The 21,522-nt window shown below is 32.4% G+C and overlaps 2 protein-coding genes across 5 annotated transcripts; both read left to right on the top strand.

Annotated features, from left to right (window-relative positions):
- The first annotated feature begins 11,646 nt into the window (after positions 1–11,646).
- Positions 11,647–15,761, top strand: LOC102618839 (probable L-gulonolactone oxidase 6). Its single transcript, XM_006486471.4, has 4 exons — positions 11,647–13,319; positions 14,032–14,287; positions 14,699–14,800; positions 14,895–15,761. The coding sequence occupies exons 1-4, from the start codon at positions 12,630–12,632 to the stop codon at positions 15,632–15,634; spliced, it is 1,788 nt and encodes a 595-aa protein (XP_006486534.1). The 5' UTR covers positions 11,647–12,629; the 3' UTR covers positions 15,635–15,761.
- A 672-nt stretch (positions 15,762–16,433) lies between these two features.
- LOC102619919 (heterogeneous nuclear ribonucleoprotein Q-like) lies at positions 16,434–20,372 on the top strand. Of its 4 annotated transcripts, none has more exons than XM_006486307.4 (9): positions 16,434–16,599; positions 17,350–17,795; positions 17,891–18,007; positions 18,154–18,294; positions 18,388–18,567; positions 19,079–19,280; positions 19,605–19,783; positions 19,877–19,962; positions 20,061–20,372. In XM_006486307.4, exons 2-9 carry the CDS (start codon positions 17,391–17,393, stop codon positions 20,197–20,199), a joined length of 1,449 nt encoding a protein of 482 aa, XP_006486370.1. In that variant the 5' UTR covers positions 16,434–16,599; positions 17,350–17,390; the 3' UTR covers positions 20,200–20,372. The 4 variants fall into 4 exon arrangements, with proteins under 4 accessions (XP_006486370.1, XP_024956913.1, XP_006486369.1 ...); XM_025101145.2 differs by having other exon boundaries at positions 16,457–16,599; positions 17,330–17,795; XM_006486306.4 differs by having other exon boundaries at positions 16,465–16,709.
- Positions 20,373–21,522: the final 1,150 nt, after the last annotated feature.

Below are 21,522 nucleotides of genomic sequence, written 5' to 3'. Positions count from 1 at the left end.
ATGGAGGTTATTTTGAGAATTTAATATTATATGGGCGAATTCATACTTTAAGATTTAAAAAAAATAAAATTGAGTATAAGGGGTTAAACGAAATTTTACATTTCAAAAAATTTATAATATTCATAAATAAAATATAAATAATATAAAATATAAAAAATTAGATAAAATTTTACAGGCTGAGTGTACGTTACATTAAATGTAACGTAGGCGAACCCTGTTGATAATTATTAATTTGTTCATCAAACTCAAAGCTGCTGCACATTGATTATGGCCCCCACATGCTCTCAGGCCTCAGCTTTCTGCAGTTAATGCCTTTGAAGCTAGCTAGCTGCAGCTCTGTGATATATCAGTGATTTTGCACTGTTATTGCTGTAACATTACCAATATTAAGGCAATGTTTATTTTTTGGAGTGGGAGCGTGGAGTATGGATTTTTTTCATTTTAATATTTACTTAGTTTAAAAAAAAGAGTGGAAATAAAAATTTGTGGGTTCCATCTAATTTTGAAGTGGAGAATGGGATTTCCACTCTCATGGGGGAGGTGGGAGTGTGAATTCACTCCCCCCTCTTCCCATTTTATCCTTATAAAAATAAATAAATAAATAATATTTAATAAAATAAATAATATCATATTTATTAAAAATAATAATTATATCATATTTATTTTATTAAATTTAATAAAATAAAAATAAATAAATATTATATTTAAATTAATAATATTAAACATTAATTTTAATAAATATTATTTATTTAATTAATAATAATAAATATTATTTATTTATTTATTTATTTATTTAATAATAATAAATATTTTATTCTAAAAAAATATTAATTTTGTACTATATTATCAATAATAATATTTCATTTGTGTTGCTATTATTAATAATTTTTATTCACATAATTTAAATTAAAATTAATAAAAAATTATGATTTACATAATTAAGAATATTAGTAATTATTATTAATTTATAAATATAATATAATATAATATTTATTTTATTTTCTAAATATATTTTTATTAATTTTTTAATTACAAATTATAATTCTGTACATAAGGATAAAATTGTAATTTAAAACAATTTACTCTCAATTCAAGACAAAGTAAACAAATAATTAGGATTTTGATTGGCAATCCATACTTTCATTTAGTCTAAGTAAACACCCTACTCCCACTCCCACTCCACACTCCTAATCCAAGGATTCCCACTCCTCAGAATTCTCACTCCAATCCAAAAAGTAAACGCAGCATAAATGTATTAAAACAGTGTACTTCAAGCTAGAAACATAACCAGCCACCAACGTAGAAGAAGGCTATGGGGTTATAAATTTAAGGTAAGTTAGACAGATTTTTGCGCTCTGATCCGTGGCGAAATAGATTTTCCAGAATTTTGGTTACTCATATGGTGGTTGGGGGTTCTGATCATCTGCCAATTTAGATTGAATTTAATAAACGAAGGAAGAACTTCGGAGACACTAGGGATAGGTGGTGTTGCAGAATTCATTTTAAGGATTATTGGTCCTCCTATGACGATTACAAAAGATTAATTGAGCTTTCATGGGATAATGCTTGTAATTTGAAGGGTAGCGACTGTAGTAGAAAGATTGAAGGAAGCTAAGCTAGAGATAATCAATTTGAGAGATTGTGCAAGAATAGCAATCAAATGTGCCAACAGATATTCTTAGTGCGATTCATTTATTATTATTATTTTTGTTCTTTATATCTTTACGTAAACATATGATTACACTAAATATTGCTTGATTAAAGGACCACTAGCTAGCTTAATTCAAACATGTATTTTCAGCATTATTATTAATCACAATTTTTTAATTTATGAAGAACTAGGCTGTTTGGAAAGAAAACATGAGGCCAATGATCAAATCAGCCGCAAACATAGGCTTTTTTTTTTTTTTTTAAAGCATAACATATTATATCACTGTTACATCTGTTACAATACAACTCGATAAAAATGGTGTAAAATGGGAACGAAATCTAGCTAAACAATGTATGCTTGAGTAATTGACTGTAGTTTTTTTTTTTAATATCATGAAATTATTGAGATAACTGATACTGAATTTGCATTAAAAAATGAAGTGTATGCTTGAGTAATCTACTGTTAAATGAAGTGTTATAGCTACACGATATTTTTCTAAGAGCACTAGAACTTGTAGTAGAGAATTGCACTGATAAGAGATGGAAGTCGTTTAAGGTACATTGTCAAGTGCTTGTGTTTTATTATAGCTTGTGATAGATTGATACTAATAAACTCTTCATTTGTTTTGTGTATGTAGAATTACTTGGGGCCAATGGATGAAACTTATATTAGAGTATGTGTGCCAAAAAATGAGAAGCCAACATATTGAACAAAAAAGGGTGAGATTGCTTCAAATGTTTTAGAAGTATGTTCACGAGATATGAAATTTATCTTCGTGATGCCTGGAAGAGAAGGCTCTGCCTTTGACTTAAGATTACCTTGTAATGTAAATAAGCCGACCAATTTAAAAGTTTCTATAAGTATTACTCATTCCAAAAAATTAATTTAATCAAATTACATATTCATACTAAAAATTATATTATATGCTTATGTGAAATGAATAGGTCACTAGATAGGGGTGGGCAAATAACCCAACTCGATCCGTTCTGAAAAATTCACGTTCAGATTATATGCAAATGAAGCCTCTAACCCGATCGATCAAATTTGGCCAACCCAATTGGATCGTGATCAAATGGGATTTAACTCGATCTAATCTGAAAAGCCAATTAGATGGGCAATAAATAAATATATATTTATAATCTTAGGAGTGAGCAATTAGCCTGACCCAATCCGATTGATAGTAATAGTTTATTTTAATTTTTTATTTAATCCCATAGTCATTTTTTTGTTGAAAATTAGTAGAAGAAAAGGCCAAAATGAGATAATTACATTGAAACAATCTTTTAATAACTAAAATAATTTGTAAAAAAATAAAAATAAACAATAGTTAGAATATTATCCAAATCAATTATAAATTACCCAATCCATTAGTCCAAACGCAACCTAATTTGCATGTGATCATAACCTAATCTAATCTGAACTCAACTTGAAATTTTGATCCACTCCGATCTGAATATAGTTCAAATCAGATCGGATTATAAGTTCAGATCATTTCTTTTTTCAACCCGATAAACCTGAAACCCTATCAGGTTAATCCAATCCTAATCCAATCTCGAATTACCCCAACTCTAGCTACTATTATCTTGTGGATGCTAGATATACAAATCTTAAAAGATTCTTTGTACATATATGGGAACAAGTTATTATTAATCAGAATAGAGAGATCGGTGTGCTCTTCATAATGAAGAAGAGTTCTTTAACATGAAACATTTTCCTCCTTAATAAATGTAATTAAGTGGTTTTTTTTATTGCTTAAAGTACAATGGGCCATTCTTCGATGTTCTTCATTTTATCCAATGAAAATCCAATGTTGCATTATTGCTGCATAATGTTTATTGAATAATCTGATTAGGAGACAACTGTAGTGGATCTAGTGGAGCATGAATTACTCAACATATCTAATAATGAAGTAGAAAATAATGATAACATAAGTAGCCTTGAAGCTTCAAACCAATGGACGAGTTGGAGGAATGATTTAGTTGGTGCTATATAAATTAATTGGCTTGGAAATTAGTATTTATCTAGAGCTGTAACTTTTATTAATATACCGATGTCATTAACTAAGTATTTAATGATGTACTTTTGTTAATATATAAATGTTATTAGGACAGTATCTCATGTTGTACTTTTATTAATATAGAGATGTCATTAGGAAAGTATCTAAGGCTATGCTTTTGTTAATATACATATGTCACTAGGAAAATATATGAGGTTGTAACCGTTTTTTAACATATAGATGTCATTATAAATTTATCAAGTGTTACTTATGTGAACTTGACTTGATGTTATATTTTAATTACTTGTTAAAAAAATTATTATGTATTCATTTTATAGTAATGGAGAGTGGAGATTCAAGCTATACTAGTAGAAATAAGATAGACTCAAGATGAGTATGGACAAAAGATGAAAAAGAAGTAATGTTGAACATTTTAGATGTAGCGGGTGTAAAGAGTAGTTGAGCTAATAATGATACTTTCAAATCAAGAAATTATAAATATATTGAAAATGAACTAGAAAAATTGTTACCTGGGTAGGTTTGAAGTCTTACCCACATATTGACTCAAAGATAAGATTTTGAAAGAAAATTATCCACATATTGACTCTAAGTGTAACACCCCAAATCTAGCACGTGATAAAAGAGTCACTCCTAAATCAAAATCCTCACACAAAAATCTTAAAAAGAAATACCTCAGATTTTATTCAAAATTTCTCCCAAAGACATAAATATGACAGAGTCTCAAAACTCCCCAATAACAAGTTCATAAAATAAACAAATGTAAAGGAAACATGAGTTTATCCTTCTCTTATTCAACTAGCAAAAGTAAATGAATATTTTATCTCCAAAGATAAACACACCTCTCAACAAGGTACCTAATTTGAAAAAATGATGACGAGGAGTGAACCGTCAACTCGATAAGTAAAATCATTCCTAACACACTAGACTTATCGAGTACTAAAAATATTGCAAGCCTTCTTTTTATCAAAACATATATTATAAATTATAAATTTCATAAAATGACATATTACGACAAGATGACATAAATTTATAGTAATTCATTATATCCAAAGCATTATTAATCATTGAATCAAATAGTATAACATATATACAGAAATAAGAGGTTATCTCATGTCACATAGTGTCACTTATAGTCCCAGTAACTCAGCCAAAAACAGAGTCAGAATTAGACTATCGTGTACACATTCAGAATATAAACCCAGTATTGGCCTAAAATTATATAAATATATATATAATACGATCAAAATCAAAATTAGAATTACTAGAGATAATGAGCTAAAATATTTAAATTCATTTTCCATACATAACGACCTATACATAGCACTTTGCAACACTTTGACCCTCGAGAGGTGGGCCCCATTTACTCCTAAGAGGTGGCCCCCGAACAATCATAAAGAATCTCTATTGTATACATGGTCAAAAAATTTTTCTTAGACTCATAAAAGATCATAACAATGAACTAGGCTTGCAAAAAAAATTCCATTATAATATTTTAGAGACAATTTCATAAAAGATAATCATTTAGCAAAATAAATTACATATTTAAAGGCATTTATAATATTATGTTAAAATCATAAAAAATAACATAATTTTCAAATCTAAAAACATTTACATAAACTAATTTTGTTATGAAAAATAATTAATTTTCAAAGAACCATAAAAGCACATGTACTTATAATAGTATCAAAATAATCATACATATCCAGTATATTAAGAATGAGGGTTCGCCTACGTTACATTTAATGTAACGTACACTCAGCCTGTAAAATTTTATCTAACTCTTTATATTTTATGTTATTTATATTTTATTTATGAATATTATAAATTTTTTGAAATGTAAAATTTCGTTTAACCCCTTATACTCAATTTTATTTTTTTTTAAATCTTAAAGTATGAATTCGCCCCTATAATATTAAATTCTCAAAATAACCTCCATTTAATTAAAAAATATAATTATTGTTAAATGAATTATAATTATAATTATTATTTTATTATAATCATAAATATTTTTTTAATATATTTAGAAAATTATGAAATTAAAACTGGAAACACTAGACATATATATTAACATTTTTCTAAAATTTCATAATTGTTTGAGTTCATTGACACTACAAATAATTTTGTGAATCTGGTCATTCTGCTGGAATTGCAGTTTTCCAGTGCAACTGTGTCAGATTCAAAAATCCATATAAAATTGAAAACAAAATCAAATCTTATGAAATAAAATTTATTCAATAAGCTTTGCATGTCTAGTTCTCATAAAGATAAGGTTCGTCTTAAAAATATTTCATGAAATGTATGCTTTCTTTCAGGATATTCATGTTGTCCAGAATTGTTTAGCGTGTTTATTGCATCAGGGATAAACTAACATGATTCAACAATAAATTAACGCACTAAACACAACTTAAACATGTCCTAAATCATGCATAATGGTCTGTAACAATCTAAATTCATACCAATAAAACTCTAAATAAAACACAACAATAGGAAATCAAGTAGAGGATAGAGAGAGTAAAACTTACCAATTGTTAAGACTCTCTCTCCTAAGTAAAAGTTTAAAACATTGTGGATTTAGGGTTATAGAAGAGGGAAAAATATAAATTTATAGGGAACCTTAAGAAACCCTATTAAATTTAGAAAAAAGTAAGTCTTTTCCAAAATTACCCCATAAATCCTAATTATAAATTTAACAATCCTTATTAATAAGGACAATAATGCCATTTATGATTTCTAATAAAACAAAATTTTCATAATTTAAAATCATGGAAATTTGGTGTTACACTAAGCTATGAGCTGGCATTTGATATGTTGAACTTTATTAGTTTTGGATGGAATGATGTACGAAAATGCGTGGAGAAGAATTTTGAAAATCATATATAGAGGTTAATATTTTGAATTAAAATAAGGAAAAGGATTTTCCTTATATGTCATGATTTATTTTCATGGTTGATATAATTTGTTTAATACGAATGTAATATAATTTATTTAACTATCTTATTTTAATGTTATAGTCATGTAAAAGATCAAGCAATTGGAGGGACTAACCATCTCCATATTATGAGAGGCTAGCATATATATTTAGAAAAGATTGTGCAACAGCAAGGTTGGCAAAAACTCCAATTGATATGGTTAGTACAACACCTTAAAAAGAAATTTATGATGATGATAGTGAGATTGAATGATGGATGATGAAGGTTCTCAAATGTTTGCTGCCTTCACCTTCAAATTTTCAATAGACTACTCAATTACATTCACAATCATCACATGGGAAGAGATCTAAATCATAAAAACATATTGTTGTTAGTATTGATAAATTAACTTCAACTTTTCACTAAGCCAACACTAACATGTCTCAGAATACGTATGGAAATAGTAAAGATCATACTAATACATTGCTAAAGAGCTTGCTTTGATATCAATGTGGATGATGAGCTAATGCCCTTAAATTTAATGGTTAAGAAACCTTCAAACAAGGACTTTCAAGACATTATGAAATGATTGTGACCATAAGTTATAATATTTTACGATGCTTTTGCTTAAGCATGGAGGAAAGGTAGAGTTTGATTAGGAAGTATGCATTTCTAATTTATCAATGATATTTTGCAATGATATTTTGTCATGTTGATGTGTGAACTAGGATTATGATACATCTATCTATCACTTTATTCTTTTATGACCATGTTGTAGCAGGTGTAAACTTTTATACCATCACCCTAAGATGAGTTTAAATGAACTTTCAATGTTTTGAATATTTGTTTATAGTGTGATAGTTTTTGGAGGTTATTTTATTAAATTATTTGCTTCGATCATAATTTCGTAGGTTATATATTTGGGAAATACTTAAAAAAACAAATGTCATATTGGAAAAAAAATTTAGAATTTGTTAGTTTTACCTGTATTTTATAAAGGATTGTGATTTGTTTTTTTACATTTATACTAAAAAAATTGATGTAAAAATTCTAAAATTTAAGACTTATTTATTATTTTTCTAAGTGCTAAAGAATATGGTTTTCAAATATATAATTTAAATTAATGACCCGAAAAACTAATACAATAATTAAAAATTAATACAATATAGTATAGTATCGAACACTGTACAACACTATCATAATATATAGATAATACAATATAGTATAATATAAATACATTTGTATTGAAATAATACAATATAATGTGCCAAATTTCATTGGCCATTTGTTTCCTTTTCATCATTTTTTTCCCTTTTTAGTTATGCTTAAGACATTATGAAATTATTTTTATTAAGGTATAAATGAATTAGTTTGCTAAGTTAACATTTATGTATCCATAATGTTGATTTTGATGATAACAAACAAAATAATGAAATTATTTTTATTAAGGTATAAATGAATTAGTTTGCCATGTTAACATTTATGTATTCATAATGTTAATTTTAATGATAACAAACAAAATTAAGAATGATTAAGTTTTTAAAAACTCGAATTATTTTTTATATATTTTAAATAAATCATTATTTTCATATCATAAATGTTTTATATTTAATGGGAAAATAATTTTATAAAATTGGTTGTTTTTCAAGTTGATGATCTAATTGAAAGAGTTTTTGAAAACTTTGAAATCAACAAGTATTGCTTGGAATTCTTTAGAGTGATTTATTTGAAAAGCTTCATAGCATTTTGGGTGATACCATAATTTTAGAAAGTTTTGGAATAACTGGCATTAGTTAGAAATTTTGAAATTGGACCTTTGTGCAAAGTTTTATGACGTTTTGGGTCATATCGTAATTCTATAAAATTTTAGGGCAAAACTATAATTTTAAAAAATAATGCACTGTAGCAGTCACTGTAACAAGCGGCTAACCAGATTTGACAAGCGGTAGACCAAATTATGGGCAGTAACTTACTGTAATAAAAGCGGCTAATCGGATTTCGAAAGCAGCATGCCGGTTGTCATCAGAAAACTCACAACGGCTAGTTTTTGGGCTCAAACTATATAAAATCAAATCCAATTCATTTTTTGGTAATCTTTACAAGCATAAACAAGTGCACACAATATATATTGAGCTTCAATTTTGTAAATCATCATAGATTAAATCTTCATTGAGCTATCGTTTGTATATCCACTATAAAAGAGAGTTGTTTGCTCTAATTTTTATTTCTCATCAAATTGTGAGTATCCAAGAGTGAGAAACACTTGGGGGTGAAGGGATTGAGGAGATAATCTCTTGATTATAAAGGTCTATTGACACCTTGGAAGTCAATTGTAAAGAACTTAAAGCATTGAGAGGCTTGTATAGTAAAATTCTCAAGTCGAGTGAGCTTGGAGGCGTGGACGTAGGCGGGAATTGCTATATATATTTACTTAAGGACCAATGGATGTATCGTACGTGTGATTTTAGCAATCTAACTGTTTAACGTAGGGTTAGCAAAAAAGTTCGAATCGGCTCAAGCTCGGCTCGGGCCCACGAGTTGGGCCTGGACATGGCCGAAAAATTCAAAGCCCACACAAATTGGGCCTAGATAAAGGTCTAGGAAAAAAGAAATTTATATAAATTAAATTTAAATAAAAAAGGAAAAAGTCAAAATATTAAATTAATATATTTTTATATTAATATTTGTGATTTATTATCTTGTGTTACTAATATTTTGTGTATTAGATTATTATTCTATTATGTATTAGATAATTATTTTTAATTTAAATATTTTTACTTTATTAAAAAATTATTTTATATTTAATGAAAAAGCTCAAGTCTGGCCCAAGTCAGACCCGTCCAAGTTTAGACGAGGTTTTGAAAGGTTTGGACTTCTTGTCAAGAATATGGGCTTTGGCCGAATTTTTTTAGCAACCCTAGTTTATCGTAGGGTAAAAGTTCATTTAGTCCATATATTTTAATATTAGTGTCCATTTAGTTCTTGTATTTTTAAAAATACCTTAAAACATCTATGTTGTTAAAGTATTGATACATCTACCTCAACCGTTACTTTTTATTTCTTTTGTCTTACTTTTACAATATTACCCTTTTATAATAAATTTTTTGTTTGGCCATTAATAAAAAGAAAATAATTAAATTACCAATTTAACCCTAAAAAATTATATTAATTTTTTTACAAACACCATTTGCACACTTGGCAGTTTGCATAAAATTTTTGACAATTAAATTTCAACACGAGAGTGAGCTTTTCATCATTCAAACTTCTCATGTCTAAACTTTATTTGCTGAAGTGCTAAAAGATAAATATATTGACAATTGGGAAATGAAGTAAATGATAAGTTTGATACAACCATTGAGCAGGTACAACTAGAAGTTAAAAAAAAAATTTACCACCGGTAAACTAGTCAATAATGCTACAACTAGCACAAAATAAAAGAAGCCAATAAACTAAGATAGGTGGATTATGTTTGGCTTTATAGTTATGAAATGCTTCGAGTCAAACTTCTCCCCATAAGCAAATAAACAATCGTTGATCAAAGTTGCATCATCATTGCCGCAATTTTAAGTAAATAAGTTCTCAATTAATATAGTGTGTATTTCGCTACTCTAAAATGCTAAGGAATTTAAAATATAACATACCTTTTATTTGCTTCTATAATGTTGTTCACATTTAGGTTTGAAAGGGTTGTGTTAGACAAACCCTTATTTTTCCTTTTTGCTTCTGTCTCATAGGATTTAGTTGACTTTGTATATGTTTTGTTGAATGGGGAATGAGGTGGGGATGAGAAAATCATTCCCCACATGAAGATTTTCCATCCTCACCGCACTAAATTTATTAAAGAATAAAATGAAGAATGAAGACAAAAATTTATAACAGAGAAAAAAATAGAGTAGGCCTCTCCACTCCCACCCCACCTCATCCCATTGTCATCGTGCTTATTAATTTGCTCCGTACCGTGAAAAAAATAAGTAGTTAAGCAGCTTGAAGAAATTAAGAGCAAAGGACGATTGAATTGATGTTGCACGTACAAAACAGCTGTTTGCGGAAATAACAGAGGGTTGCAAGGACGATATTTAATGTGCTCTGTTAGCAGAGCGTGTCAGGTAAACGTAAATCAATCCTGCTCACTTTGTTGCCCAAAATAAATGCTTACCTTGTTTTTTAAGCAAAAAAAGTCAGAAAAATGAATTTAGTGAGCCCCACAAAATTCCTCCATTAATCCGTTGTCTCTCTTATATTTTCTCTTAATTATTATTATTATTTTTTTTTCATTCACCATCTTCGTCTCTCTCTCTCTCCCCGTACCTCCCCTGCAGCAATGCATTCATCCATTCACCCATCTCTGAAATTTTTGGTGTCGCCATTGACGTTCAATTTTGAACTTGAATTTTGAAATAAATAAAAAAATCTTATATATTCAGGGTAAAACATAAAAAATGCTATATGCTCTTCAAATCAAAGTAGCTTCTGGTTATTATATTGCTCGAACGTAGAACTCATAGCTTTCATGACCTCAATCGATTCTTCAATCTTTATACAGCAAATTCAATCTCAATTTTTTTTTTTTTTTTTACATTTGATTTTGCTTCTTACAGCTACAACACATTTAGTTAAATCTATAAAAAAAAATTAAATATTTATGTTCTGTCTTTGAAGATGTAGAACAGTCTCGTGTGCAATTAAAAAAAAATTAAATCTTGATCATACGTACTTAGATAAAAAGGTCAGCATGTGTATTAAAAAATCTTTAAAAGATATTCATTTACCTAATATTTTAATAGAAAATAGATGTGGATCTAGCTAGATAATCAAACTGCTTTACCAAAGAATTGAGTTAATAACCTAATAAGAGGTTGGGCAAAGTTTTCTTTTATTACAAATGATCATTACACTACAAAAATTTGTGGGAAATTTACACAAATAACCTAAAAACAATTGTTATTTTCATAACTAACCCCTCAATTTTTTTCCTGTCAACATTAGCCAATAATCAACCCTAGTGCCAAAAATGCTCCTCCCATAACTCTCTCTCTCCTTCCTCTCTCTCTCTCTCTCTCTCTCTCTCTCTCACCGCCGAATTCACTGCAAGATCTACTTGATGCGTTATCAAGATCATCATCTGTATATGCATCAGACTCTAGCGTTGCACCATCCTGATCATCGTCTCCATCATCATCAGTAGCCTCTTCAATTCCACTTCCACTTAGTTCTGATTATAAGTACAATTCTTCAAGGGCTTGAGGAAATATGTGTCACCCAAGTTTTAACAGAAAAGAAATCATTACAGCTTACCCCAAATATCTTATCATATTCCTCCAACAATGTTATGACAATGGCTTGAGCATGATTTACTGACCATAACCGTCACCACCCACATTGAAATCAGTTTCAATCTCACATTCACCAGCTAGAAGGGGATGAAGAAGTAGAGGTGCCATGCAAGGCGCCACTGCTGAAGTGCTCATTCAATTTTGATTTTTAGAAGAAGCAACAGTTTGCATCATCATAAGTAGGTGCGACAAGTTGGTGCGACAGGCACCTGTCTGCAATCGCACTGAATCAAGTTCGCAAGTTGAGAAAATATCTCTTACTACTCGTTGATACAAATTAGTGTTGGATCCGGATGGATTACGCTGTATTTGATCGGAGTTCACTTTTACCGTTCGCCGTTATCGGTTGCCGTTGTTATTTGTCGTCGCCGGTGATGATTCAATAGTACAAGATTGCGTTTCGTTTGATCAAGGGGAGAAGAAAAGTTGTTTTTGGTTTATAAACAAGGGTACTTTGGGGAGAAAATCTTGTGTTTGATTAATGTTGATAGAAAAAAGTTTAAAGGGCTAATTGTGAAAATTACAAAATTGTTTAGGTTATTTTTGTAAATTTCCCAAAATTTGCATGGAAATGAAACACTTGCACGCCACACAACTATAAATACGTCTGTTAGACTGTTACCATCATTACATAAAGAATCACTTCAAAATACACAAAGAACAAGATCATTGATGTATCTCATTTATCATCTCCACCAAAATAATATTATTTGTCAAACATGGCATATACTGTGTGTACTGCTCGGAGTTTATTCAGATCAAAATGTGTAATTTTCTTATTACTCTTTATAGCCGTAAATGGCAGCCCGCCAGAGGATCCAATCAAATGTTCGTCAAACAATAATTCAAGCTGTACGATCACAAACTCATACGGTATGTTCCCCGATCGAAGCGTGTGTAAAGCAGCAAATGTAGCGTACCCAGCTTCAGAGCAAGAGCTGATATCAATAGTAGCAGCAGCAGCAATGGCCAAAACAAGAATCAAAGTGGCTACACGTTTCTCTCACAGCATTCCCAAGCTCGTTTGCCCAGCTGGCCAAGAGGGCTTGCTAATAAGCACAAAACATCTTAACCGCGTATTGAAACTTGATGTGCAAGCAATGACTGTAACAGTAGAGAGTGGCGTGACATTGAGGCAGGTCATTGAGGAGTCGGCTAAGGCCGGGCTGGCCTTGCCGTATGGGCCGTATTGGTGGGGGCTGACCGTGGGCGGCATGCTTGGGACAGGCGCCCATGGAAGCTCTCTGTGGGGTAGAGGGAGCTCTGTTCATGATTACGCTGTCGAGATAAGAATTGTAACTCCGGGAAATCCTGAAGAGGAATTTGTTAACGTGAGAGTGCTCAATGAAAGTCACCAAGATTTCTATGCAGCTAAAGTATCACTTGGTGTTCTTGGTGTTATTTCTCAGGTATGTTTCTCATTAATGTATTAATTTACGCATGAAATAATTTTTTAAATTTTAAGTAACTTCATATTATGAGAGAATTTTGATCCTTCTCATTGATTAGCCTCTCATGAACCTTTTAAAATTTTGTGCTACATGCCTATTTTTTATATTACATTTTATTTTATTAACAACTAATCAAAATCATGATTTTAATTACTTTCACAAAAACTTATAACAGACCTAATCATTTACTCGAGATGTTTTTAATTACCAATTAGATAGTTATTGAGACCAAATATTGAATAAACATTAAAAAATCACATAGATTATAACTAGTGTATAATTGTGATGGGATCATAATATAAAATCCTTAAATTTGATGTAGACCGTAATAAAAAAAAGAATAAATATGATGGGACTAAATATGATTTTTTTTTAAAATGATGTAAACTTCATTAAGATCTCTCTTCTTTTCAGAAATTTATTTTCACCTCAGGGCTCCCCCTGCTCCTTGGCCCCAGTTTGGCAGGATTAAAATTCCAAGCCTCTTATGCCATCCAAATTGATCTACTAATCAAATACTGACACCAATTATACATATAGAGTATAATTCTGCAATTTGAATTACATACAGGTATACACACTATGTGAAATATTGAATGTAAGTGATGCAGTGTTCAAGCGACACATAAGAAATAACCAAAGTAAAGACGAATGAGTGTTTGTGGCATAGGTTACGCTCAAGTTGGAACCGCTCTTCAAGAGGTCAATCGCATACGTGCAAAAGAGTGATTCTGATCTTGGTGATCAAGCCGCTATTTTTGGGCATCGACATGAGTTTGCAGACATAACTTGGTACCCAAGTCAACGAAAGGCAGCCTATCGAGTTGATGATCGCATTTCCTCAAACACTTCCGGCAATGGCTTGTATAATTTCTTTCCATTCCGCCCCATGCTTTCAGTTGCTATGGCTGTCGTCAGAGCTACAGGTTAGCTTCTTAACAAGCTATCACTTTCGATCTCCTTCACGTATAAACCTAGGTCAATTTGTGTTTGTATTTATTTAAAGTAATGATATTGTGGTCGGCGGTGCTCGCCAATGTCTAGGTATTTGGTTAATTCATTGCTTCTGCTTCATTCACGCACTATGTGTTATGCAATTGCTTACTACAAGATGGGCAGTTCTCCAATTTGGAAATTTGTATATTTTAAAATGCGAATTGACACAATGATATCATATTTACCAGATGCTCTAGTTACAATACAATGTACAATTGAACTTGGAGTAGACATCACAAACTAATCTTAAATTCGCGTTTTAAACATATGAACGTCCACACCTAAAATTTCTTAATTGCAAATTTTGTTTTGGCGCTTCATGCTTCTTGTTTAATAATCAGAGGAGAATCAAGAATCGTTACGTGATGCTGATGGCAAGTGCATCGGGGGAAAACTTGTTACCTCAACTCTCAATGCTTTCGCATTTGGTTTGACAAACGATGGTATCTCTCCGACTCTTGCACAAAGATCCTAATACCATTGGCATCAAAATAGTTTCAATTATGATCAATTTTTTTTTTCCTTCTGATCAAACAGGTGTAGTCTTTGCTGGGTACCCAGTTATAGGATATCAAAATCGTCTTCAATCATCAGGAACTTGCCTTGATAGTGCAGAAGATTCAATGATCACAGGCTGCGGTTGGGATCCCAGAATCAATGGCGAATTCTTTCATCAAACAACATTCAGCGTTGCATTATCCGTCGTTAAAAATTTCATACAAGATATTCAAAAACTAGTTCAAATGGAGCCTAAAGCACTGTGTGGCTTAGAACTTTACAATGGGATTATCATGCGTTATGTTAAAGCATCAAATGCTTACTTGGGCAAACAAGAGGATTCGTTAGACTTTGATATCATGTATTACAGAAGCAAGGACCCAATGGCTCCAAGGCTTTATGAAGATGTGCTCGAAGAAATTGAGCAACTCGCTGTGTTCAAATATGGGGGGCTGCCCCATTGGGGAAAGAACAGAAACTTAGTGTTTGATGGAGTCATTAAGAAGTACAAAAATGCAGGAGAATTTTTAAAGGTTAAACAGAAATTTGACCCCTTAGGTCTCTTCTCTAGTGAGTGGACAGATCAAATGCTTGGATTGAAAGATGGTGTGATGATATTCAAAGAGGGTTGTGCATTAGAAGGATTGTGTATATGTTCACAAGACATTCACTGTGCCCCAAGTAAAGGCTATTTTTGTAGGCCGGGCAAAGTTTATAAGGATGCTAGAGTGTGTACTCGTTTAAGTTCTGACTTCTGCTTCTGCGAGTCGTGTGATTAATTATTGTTGAAATTAACTATTGTACGGCCTATTTTAGACCTTTGGGTCTTGTATTTGCATAATTGTGTTCTTGGATAATTTAAATTTTGACTGTACCAAAAAATTAATAAAAATATTTCATTTGATATTGGTCAGACTTAAGGATACCAAAGTCACAATCTTTTACCCCAAGTTGATTGAGGAGTTGATAACATTATTCCAAAAAAGGAAAAAAAAATTTATATATATATAATTGCCCAATGTACAAGACATGGTCTTCTCTAGGTGATGAATGTAGGGGTGGTAAAAATACATGTTCGGTCCGGACTCAGACCGCACCCAGGCGTTGTGGGCCGAGTATAAAGTCGAACCGGTCTTGGGCATTACTTGATAAACTCGGAGACCGGCCCAGAACTTGGATTTTATTAAAAAAATATTATAAAATATATATTATATTAAATATTTATATTTATTTGACTCATTTATTACACATATATAAAATTTTAAACACTTAAAAGTTATATTTTTATTGTAAAATTTTATTGAAATAAATTTAAAACTTATAAAATTACCAAAAAAATATAAAATCTAAGTATCCAGATTAAAACCCAATTCGGTACCAGACTTAAAAAATTCGGTCCAAACATCTAAAAATTAGACCTGGGCCGGGTCCAGGCATTGCGATACCCAGACTCGGCCTGGGGTTGTTGCCAACCCTAGATGAATGGCTGCATGAGGGGGTTTTAGTCATTTGACATTAGATATGTGACGTGGCTGAATCTGACTTGTTAGAGATCCTCACAGGTGTTAGTATGCTCGCAGAGTAATTTTCACACACACCCCCAAATGAAAAGAAAGAAACGAAAGAAAAGAAACCCTTGGGCTTAGTTGAGAGAGTGAGGTCGGATAATCCATACGGACACGGAAGAAAACAGAAAAACAGAAACAGAGAAAGCAAAAACAACACACAAAACACAAAATAATTGGTATGCCCCAAACATCTCACTCATCGTTTACTGGTGTTATCATCAGCTATATTTTTCTGTTTCTGTTTCTATTTCTATTCTGCCCCCAAAAAATTATGCTCCCACTTCGGGTAAGTGCTTAGCTAAAGCCAAAAGCGTTGCAGCTCCTTTGATTTGGAATCTGTATTTGTTTTGCATGCAAAGTCGAAGATTTTGTATTTGATTTAGGTCATCTGGGTATTTCTGATGTTGGCTTTAGTGTTTTGATGTGTTTTACCTTTTTAGGGTTTCTGAATTTATGTTTAATTATAGATGTGCTGTTATTAGTTTTGTGGGATTGCTTACAAATTTGGATTTGGGCATCATAAAGGTTTGATTATATCTATAGTTATTATTATTTTTATTTTTTCCTTTATTTTTACGATTGTGGTGCTGCGGCTTTTAATCTATAGCTGCTGTACAGTAGAATCAGTAGTTGTTAGGTGTAATTGTGGTTTTGGGCGATATGCATTAGCTCCTGAGTAAAAGTGAGTATGTATAGAACACCAGTTGTTATGCTTTCAACAGTTGCAAACATGCCCTTGCTCGAGTGGAATTGATACTTATAGCTGAGTATTCCTCTTTGAAATGAGAATTCAGTGTCTAAGGTTGTGGTTGGAAGTCCACTTTTATACACTGTCCAAAACAGCAAAAATTGAGTTCTACTTTTGTCCACTGTTTGCATTTTTATTCTAATGATCGAAAGTTAAAGGTCATTGCGATGCTGTTCAGGTGCTGTTGTTGGATGATAAGTGCCAGATCTTGAAACAGTCATGGCTGAGAGCACGGAAGTTGAGGACCGAGTGGATCTTGAGGAGGACAATTATATGGAAGAGATGGATGATGATGTCGAAGAGCAAGTAGAGGAAGATCCAGAAGAAGAAGGTGGGGATGGAAATTTTGAAGAAAATGATGATGATGAAGAATATGATCATTCAAAAGCTGGGGCTAGTGAGAAAGATCAGTCAGCAGAAGCAAATAGAAATGATGATGATACTCCACATGTGGAAGAGGAAGAAAAGCCCACTGCTTCCGTTGGTGAAGACGAGAAAGATAAGCATGCCCAGCTTCTTGCCCTCCCTCCTAATGGCTCAGAAGTTTTCATTGGTGGGCTTCCAAAGGATGCATCGGAAGAGGACTTGAGGGATCTGTGTGAACCAATAGGCGATGTTTTTGAGGTTAGAAACTGTTAAAATCCATGCTTATAACATTTTACAACTTTTCTATTAGTTTTGACATTCGCCATTGTTGTTACTTTAAATCATTTTTGTAGGTGAGGTTAATGAAAGACAAGGAGAGTGGAGAAAGCAAGGGTTTTGCTTTTGTATCATTCAGATCAAAAGAGTTTGCCAAGAAGGCCATCGATGAGTTACATAGTAAAGAACTTAAGGTGATCAAGATGCCTCTCATAACTTCACTTAGTATTTGGGAAATCAGAGATGCCTGGGATGGTTAGGTTTTGTGAGACAACCTTTCCATGCCTCATTTACACATTCTTCAGCTGAATTTACTTATTGTTATATTTCATCATTGCAGGGTAAAACAATAAGGTGTTCACTGTCAGAGACTAAAAACAGGTTGTTTATTGGTAATGTTCCGAAGAACTGGACAGAGGATGAGTTCAGAAAAGTCATTGAGGATGTTGGTCCTGGAGTTGAAACCATTGAGCTCATAAAGGTGAAGTTTTGGATTAAATAATGCTTTTATCTTATAAAGTTCAAGTTTTTGACTACTTACACTGCTATTTTATTTGTCTTCTTCTAATTACAGGATCCTCAAAATCCTTCTCGTAATCGTGGTTTTTCCTTTGTTTTGTATTACAATAATGCCTGTGCTGATTATTCAAGGCAGAAAATGCTCAATGCAAACTTTAAGTTGGATGGAAATACTCCAACCGTCTCATGGGCTGATCCTAAGAGTACACCTGATCACTCTGCTGCTGCTTCTCAGGTAAAATTGTCAAAGAATTAGAACAGTTTGAAACTTTAAAGTTATTTGATGTTGCTTGCATCAGGCTTTCATTATTTTCACCGTTTATTTTATCTCTTCTTGATATCAATATAATTTAGAGAAATCTCTTCCATACTGTTAGTTGAAAACAATTTCTAATATTGAAAACTGTACATAGATCCCTAAAGATGATTTTGAATTTATGAGATAGGTCACACATGCAAAAACACTGCAGAGATTATTGGGATTCTTTTTCTCAGGCTCTGAGGCCAAATGCGAAACACCTGAGCACCTCTGGGCTCTTTCTGTTAGGCCTTTGGTGCATCAATTTCTTATAAATGTTTTAGGCTATAGAGTGTGGATGAAAACTTGAAAGGAAAAGTCTAAAAGTTGATGGTTGTTTTATATACACGCACAAGAAAATCTCTGCCTAGTCGTTTCTGGAAACATTACTGAAACCATATTTTGGTTTAATGACTGTCTAAGGTGTGTGCTGTTTTGAGATTCCCAGGTGAAGGCACTTTATGTGAAAAATATACCTGACAACACTTCTACTGAGAAAATAAAAGAACTCTTCCAGCGTCATGGGGAAGTGACGAAAGTGGTCATGCCTCCTGGAAAATCTGGGAAACGTGATTTTGGGTTCATCCATTATGCTGAAAGGTCAAGTGCATTAAAGGCTGTCAAGGATACTGAGAAATATGAAATTGATGGTAAGTCGCATTTGCATTTCCCAGTTTTTGTGTTATAGTGAAGCCAAAACTGGTAGAACTGACTCCTATCCATTCAGTTGGCTAATTGTGGGTTCTTTTACTTGTTGAAAATACAAAACTGAAGTTTATATTTGCTAACTTACATTCAAGTTGTAAAAACTGCACCAATTGTAAAAACTGTGTATTCTTTTATGTGAGTTCACTTCATAGTTGTTTGTCCTAAAAGAATCCAATTCTATATTGTAAAAGCAATCCAGTGGTCTTCCTTGAATTTTTCTTTACCATCATTACTTGAACGGTGTACTCAAAGGACTATAACTGCAGGCCAAGTATTGGAGGTTGTTCTTGCAAAGCCTCAGACGGATAAGAAAACCGAAGGAACTTTTCCCTACAGTCCTGGGCTGGTTCCAACCCATTTACCACATGCAGGGTATGGTGGCTTTGCTGGGACTCCTTATGGCTCCGTAGGTGCTGGATTTGGAGTTGCTGCTGGTTTCCAGCAGGTACACGAGTATATCTGTAAATTTATTTATTTTATCTTTTATGGAGTCCTTAACCATTGGAATTGATATTCATTAATCTGCATGCATGAACAGCCCATGATATATGGTAGGGGTCCAATGCCATCAGGGATGCATATGGTGCCAATGGTCTTACCAGATGGTCAAATTGGCTATGTTCTGTAAGTTGCTTTTCAGTTTGGTTGGTATATAACAAATAACATATGCTTGAAGGGTGAAATAATCTCAACATAATTTTTGCTATTTGGCCATTGTGCAGTCAGCAGCCTGGAGTACAGATGCCGCCTCCTCGACCACGGAGAGTTGATAGGAGCAATGGTCCTGGTGGACGTGGAGGACGAGGTGGAAGTAGCGGCGGTGATGATGGCAACCGTGGCAGAAGATATCGACCCTATTAGATTGTAGAAACATGTAGTTGTTTTTCATCCCTCTCTACCCCCCACCAGTACCCTTCATCCTCCTATTAGCCCAGTCCCACCGACAGATCTGGAACTCTTAATAAGTTATTGTTAATCCAAGTGAGAGAGTTTGTATTTGTTTTATCTTTTATTTAAATAGAATTTTTGTTCAATGAGAGCCTTCTATCAAACACTTGAATTGAATGGAATGGATAGATGAGAGACCAAGCAAGAAGATATTTTTCATAATTCCAACAGTCAGCTGCTTTTCAAGAAATGTGATGATTTCTGAAAACAGCTTATGGCCACAATATTGATTGATGAGATATTTTTGGTGCTTCGATTGTTTCCCTGGGACCCTGCCTCGAGCAAGAAAGGCAGCTTTATGCCTGTTAGTAAGCACTTCCTAAAGCGAACTTAGCTATTTTCTATTGCCTTAGCCCATAGGCTAAACACAATAATGAGAAACCATCATTTATATTTTGTACTATCAACGTCTTTTTAACGAAAGGTGTTATTCCGCTTCATATTTATTCGGGAAATTTACAAAAATGCTACTTTATTGTACTATAAAATGAAGATTTCAGACATAAATGTCTCCAAGCGTTAGACAGGTGGGCGACAGGCAGGCCACTCAAATCTAACCCATGAGGCGTGAACGATTTATTTCGGAAATGTTCCTTTTTAGCAACAAAATTAGAAAAAGATGAGTTTTTTTTTTTTTTCAATTGCCCCGAATTTTAGGCCATATCTGTAATTTTTTCCTATTCAGTACATCTGTTGCAAAATTTAAAAAACAGGTTCCACATGTTCATTTCTAGGGTCCTTGCAACTGTTGCAAGATACCACCAATTTTGTCTTTTTCGGACTCCAATCTATCTCCGTCGGATCTGATGGAAAAATAGTCTTAGAGATGTGTTGGTTGGAATATTATCATTATACTCTCTGTTGTTGTTTGGGGAAAATTCTTAAAAGTCAAAGGGATAAAATTTCAAACATGTAAGTTCAGATTATTGAAAATTATACATAATTAGACAACTAAAAATTATTAACTTGTTTTTTTTTATATCTTATTCAACTGGAGATAATCAAAATCAATTCACTATTGCCAACCACGCCGGCACAGTTCGAAAATCAATCATTATTGCTAACCATATCGACAGGTGGCTGTCGCTAGATTGCAAAATCGCGCCGCATGCACACCTGCTGCTGCAGCACCAAACCATGCTGCAAGGGCCGCTGTTACTGACCTGCCGCTTTAGTTAGTATACGGATAGGTTTGTTGAGTAAAATATGAAGTTTCAAGTTGTTATTGTGGGTTTT

Source organism: Citrus sinensis, chromosome 4, assembly GCF_022201045.2.
Source record: "Citrus sinensis cultivar Valencia sweet orange chromosome 4, DVS_A1.0, whole genome shotgun sequence".
In the NCBI taxonomy this organism is placed as follows: domain Eukaryota; kingdom Viridiplantae; phylum Streptophyta; class Magnoliopsida; order Sapindales; family Rutaceae; genus Citrus; species Citrus sinensis.
This window is presented reverse-complemented; position numbering and strand designations above follow the sequence as displayed.

What these genes read in the sequence shown, in the direction of transcription:
- LOC102619919 (XM_006486307.4), top strand. Translation starts at nt 17,391, where the DNA reads ATGGCTGAGAGCACGGAAGTTGAGGACCGAGTGGATCTTGAGGAGGAC. An exon ending in TACATAGTAAAGAACTTAAG is followed by an intron (nt 18,008 to 18,153) that starts GTGATCAAGATG and finishes TCATCATTGCAG; the next exon opens with GGTAAAACAATAAGGTGTTC. An exon ending in GGTCAAATTGGCTATGTTCT is followed by an intron (nt 19,963 to 20,060) that starts GTAAGTTGCTTT and finishes GCCATTGTGCAG; the next exon opens with TCAGCAGCCTGGAGTACAGA.
- LOC102618839 (XM_006486471.4), top strand. Translation starts at nt 12,630, where the DNA reads ATGGCATATACTGTGTGTACTGCTCGGAGTTTATTCAGATCAAAATGT. An exon ending in TTCTTGGTGTTATTTCTCAG is followed by an intron (nt 13,320 to 14,031) that starts GTATGTTTCTCA and finishes TTTGTGGCATAG; the next exon opens with GTTACGCTCAAGTTGGAACC. An exon ending in GGCTGTCGTCAGAGCTACAG is followed by an intron (nt 14,288 to 14,698) that starts GTTAGCTTCTTA and finishes TTTAATAATCAG; the next exon opens with AGGAGAATCAAGAATCGTTA.